This window comes from Chaetura pelagica, unplaced genomic scaffold (genome assembly GCF_000747805.2).
Source record: "Chaetura pelagica isolate M959 unplaced genomic scaffold, ChaPel_1.0 scaffold125, whole genome shotgun sequence".
NCBI lineage: Eukaryota > Metazoa > Chordata > Aves > Apodiformes > Apodidae > Chaetura > Chaetura pelagica.
The window spans coordinates 239,446-243,026 of record NW_009953392.1 but is presented as its reverse complement, the minus strand read 5'-3'; the positions used below and the strand labels follow the sequence as shown (position 1 = coordinate 243,026).

The following is a 3,581-nucleotide window of genomic DNA, read 5'->3' as shown; positions in this document are numbered from 1 at the left end:
TGCCCCATCCCTGGCAGTGTTGAAGGGCAGGTTGGATGGGGCTTGGAGCAACCTGGGCTGGTGGGAGGTGTCCCTGCCCATGCAGGGGGTTGGAACTGGATGATCTTGAAGGCCCCTTCCAACCCAAACCAGTCTATGGTTTTATTATTCCCTCTGCAAAGAGAAAAGCCCTTGACTGGGGCAATGTCAGGGGGACAGGCTGTGTGTCCTCTTGGTGCCACGGCACGGCTGCTGAGCAGGCAGTATCACACTCCTTGCTATCTAATCTTGGCAGGTCCTGGGGGGGGGGAGAAACAGCCTTGGTTATCTGTGCCTGGTGCTGAGCCAGGTCTGTGTCCAACCACCTTCCAGTTGAGCCACCAGCAGGTACCTGGTGGCACAGGGATGAGCCCAGCCCCACACTGGCAGGTAGATGTGGCTGGTCCGTGTCTGTCTCACTTTGCCTTTCCGAGGAGCTGCTTGGAGCAAAAAAGCAGCTGCCTGTGGGGAAATGGAAGGGGTTTGTGGTCTGAAATGTGGGCATCTGTTCCCTCAGGACCTGGTGGACTGGAAGAAGCCCTTGCTGTGGCAGGTGGGCTACCTGGGGGAGAAGTACGACGAGTGGGTGCACCAGCCCGTGGATCGGCCCATCCGCCTCTTCCACTCCAACCTCCTCGAGTCCCTGTCCAAGACAGCTTGGTGAGCCCTGGGGGTCTGCACCATGCCCGTGGGGAGGGGGACATAGCTGGCCAGGCCTCCCCCTGACCTCTCCCTTTGCCCCACAGGTACGTAGTGTTCCTGGTGTGGACCCCAGTGGTGCTCTATCTCAGCTGGCTCAGCTACACCTCCCTCGCCCAGGGCAACACCCGGCTCTTCTCCTCCTTCAGCACAGGTACCACCAGCAGCCCAGCCTTTGGGCTCGCTGCCCCCACTCCAGCTCCAAAGCCAGGAGCACCATGGGCAAGGGCAGACCCCCCTGCACCCCTTCCCCATCATCCTTCCACCACCAGCCTCATGCAGGAGCAGCGGGTGTCCCCCAGCATGTCCCCTGGTCCAAGCTGCCTGCGCTGCTTCCAAGCCTGAGCTCACCCATCCTCCCCTCACCCACACCATTCCATCCCTGTGAGGGCACTGCTGGAACCCTCATAAAATCTTAAGGGTTGGGAGGGACCTGGAAAGACCACCCTGCCAGAGCAGGGGCACCCAGAGCACATCACACAGGATCCAGGGGGGTTGGAATGTCTCCAGAGAAGGAGACTCCACAGCCTCTCTGGGCAGCCTGGCCCAGGGCTCTGTCACTCTCACAGGAAAGAAGTTCTTCCTGATATTCACTTGGAACCTCCTATGCTCCAGTTGGTACCTATTTCCCCATGTTTTATCACTAAACATCACTGAGAAAAGCCTGGCTCCATCCTCCTGACACCCACCCTTAACATATTTGCAAACACAGATGAGGCTGCCCCTCAGTCTCCTCCAAGCTCAAAGACACCCATGTCTCTCAACCTTTCCTTATCAGGGAGATGTTCCACTCCCTCCATCCTCTGTGTCCTTGATCCCTTCCTTCCACCCCTGATGGAGGGGTACCACCCCCAGCTGCCACCCACCCCGGGCCATGCCTGCAGGCTGAACAAACCCTGCTCTGACTCCACCAGCCTCACACAGTGCAGGTCTTGTTTGCCCAGAGTGCCTGCCCTTCAATCTCCCACTGTCTGCATCCTCCGGGAATAACAAGGGTGGCCAGGGCAGGCTGTCTTCTTTGTTGTGCTGCTTTATTTATTTATTTATGTATTTTGCTGGCCTCCCTAGTTTATTTCTTTCTTTATATTTTTGTTGCAAGGTGCCACCCGGTGCCAGCTGTACCCAGGCTGCAGGGAGGAGCACCCACTACCCCAGCACCCCCTCACTGCTCCTCGTGGCCTCTGGCACCTTGATGCCAAGGGACTGTTGATTGATTTTTTTTATTATTATTATATTTTTTTTCCCCAAAAAATTAACAGGTTTTTTTGGGAGGGAATGGGATGGAGGGGGTGGGCTCTGAATGCTGCTAGGGAGGAGGCAGGGCTGGCAGGCAGCCCTGAAAGGAGGAGGTGGCTGAAAAATGCTCTGCAGGGGGGGAAAGTACCCAACAATCCAGTTCTTTTTTTTCCCAAAATATTAAAAAAAACACCAACAAACCAATTCCAGCAGCACTCTTTGACTGTCACGAGCGCTGCCTGCTCAGATAAGGTCCCTCCTGCCACTCTCTGGTGGCTGAAGCAGCTTCCTAAGGACAGGGAGGACACACATCCCTGGAGGACACACATCCAAGCCCCCACTGGCATTTGGGGTGCAGGGGATCCCCTTTGCCAGCTCCTTGCAGCAGTGGGAAGCTGACGGATTCCCTAAGGATTGCAAATTCGTGGGAATCAAAGGAAAAAATGTGGTTTGGAGCTGCGTTTGGGGAAGGAAACTCCCTGGGGAAGCTCAGGACAGGAGGTGGAAGGGAGGGAGGGAGAGCTGAGCTCCACCTGGGAGGATGGTGATGGGTAAAGAGCCCATTGCCTGCCCCGCTGACCCCTGCCCGTCTCCTTGCCTAGAGTACTCCATCCCCATCCACCACTACTGCTTCCCCTTCATCTTCCTGCTGGGGATGTTCCTCTGGTCCCTGCTCGAGTACCTCATCCACCGCTTTGTCTTCCACATGAAGCCTCCCGCTAGCAACTACTATCTCATCACCCTGCACTTCTTGCTGCACGGGCAGCACCACAAGGTGAGTCGCTGCCGCCGCCTCCACCCGCCGGGGCCGTGGGAACCGTGGCCTTGGCTCAGCTGGAGCCTGTTGGTGCGTGTTCAACGTGACTCCTGGCAGCCCAGCCCCGAGCAGGGCCCTTACCCAACACCGGCCAGGGCTGCAAGACGGGCTGGCAGGAGCTGCAAGCTCCAGCTTTGGGTGGAAAAAGCCATGGGCTCCCTCTAGCTTTGCTGGAGGAAACGTCCCCGCGGAGCTCGGGGACCAAACGTGGGTGAGGGGGCCGCCCCGATGGCCGGGTCCGCCTTTTGGGGTGGGTTGCTTTGCTGTTGGCTTCCTCTTCCCCGGCGGCAGGGATGTTCTGGTGGACGTTGGGAGTCTCACCATCCCTCTTCTCTGCTTCCAAGTCTCCCTTCGACAGCTCCCGCCTGGTCTTCCCGCCCGTGCCGGCCTCGCTGGTCATCGGTTTCTTCTACGTCCTGTCGCAGCTGGTGCTGCCGGAGGTGCTGGGGCTCTCGGTGTTCGTCGGGGGGCTCTGCGGCTACGTCGTCTACGACATGACCCACTACTACCTGCACTACGGCTCGCCCAGGAAAGGCACCTACCTGTACGGCCTGAAGGCGTATCACGTCAAGCACCACTTCGAACACCAAAAATCAGGTGAGCCCGGGCAATGGGAAGGGGCTGTTGGAGCCCAGCCCACCTGCTGCCGTGCACCTGCTTCTAGGAAGTACCTGGCGTTGGGGAAAACTCCAGAGCTGCCTTGTTTTGGGGGGTGTGGGGAAGGGGGTGACACGCACGGTGCTGCTGCCCCATGGGGTGCGTTGCTTGCCCCCCCCCCCAAGGGCGCGGAGAAAGGGGGGGGGGGGGGGGA

At 58.7% G+C, this 3,581-nt stretch overlaps 1 protein-coding gene across 1 annotated transcript in view; it reads left to right on the top strand.

Annotated features, from left to right (window-relative positions):
• The window catches only part of FA2H (fatty acid 2-hydroxylase), a 7,265-nt gene that overhangs the window by 2,538 nt on the left and 1,146 nt on the right, over positions 1–3,581 (top strand). Inside the window, exons 2-5 of the mRNA XM_009998307.1 lie at positions 536–678; positions 765–871; positions 2,556–2,728; positions 3,115–3,367. Of these exons, the coding sequence (XP_009996609.1) occupies positions 536–678; positions 765–871; positions 2,556–2,728; positions 3,115–3,367 (676 nt within the window). The remainder of the gene's footprint in view (positions 1–535; positions 679–764; positions 872–2,555; positions 2,729–3,114; positions 3,368–3,581) is intronic.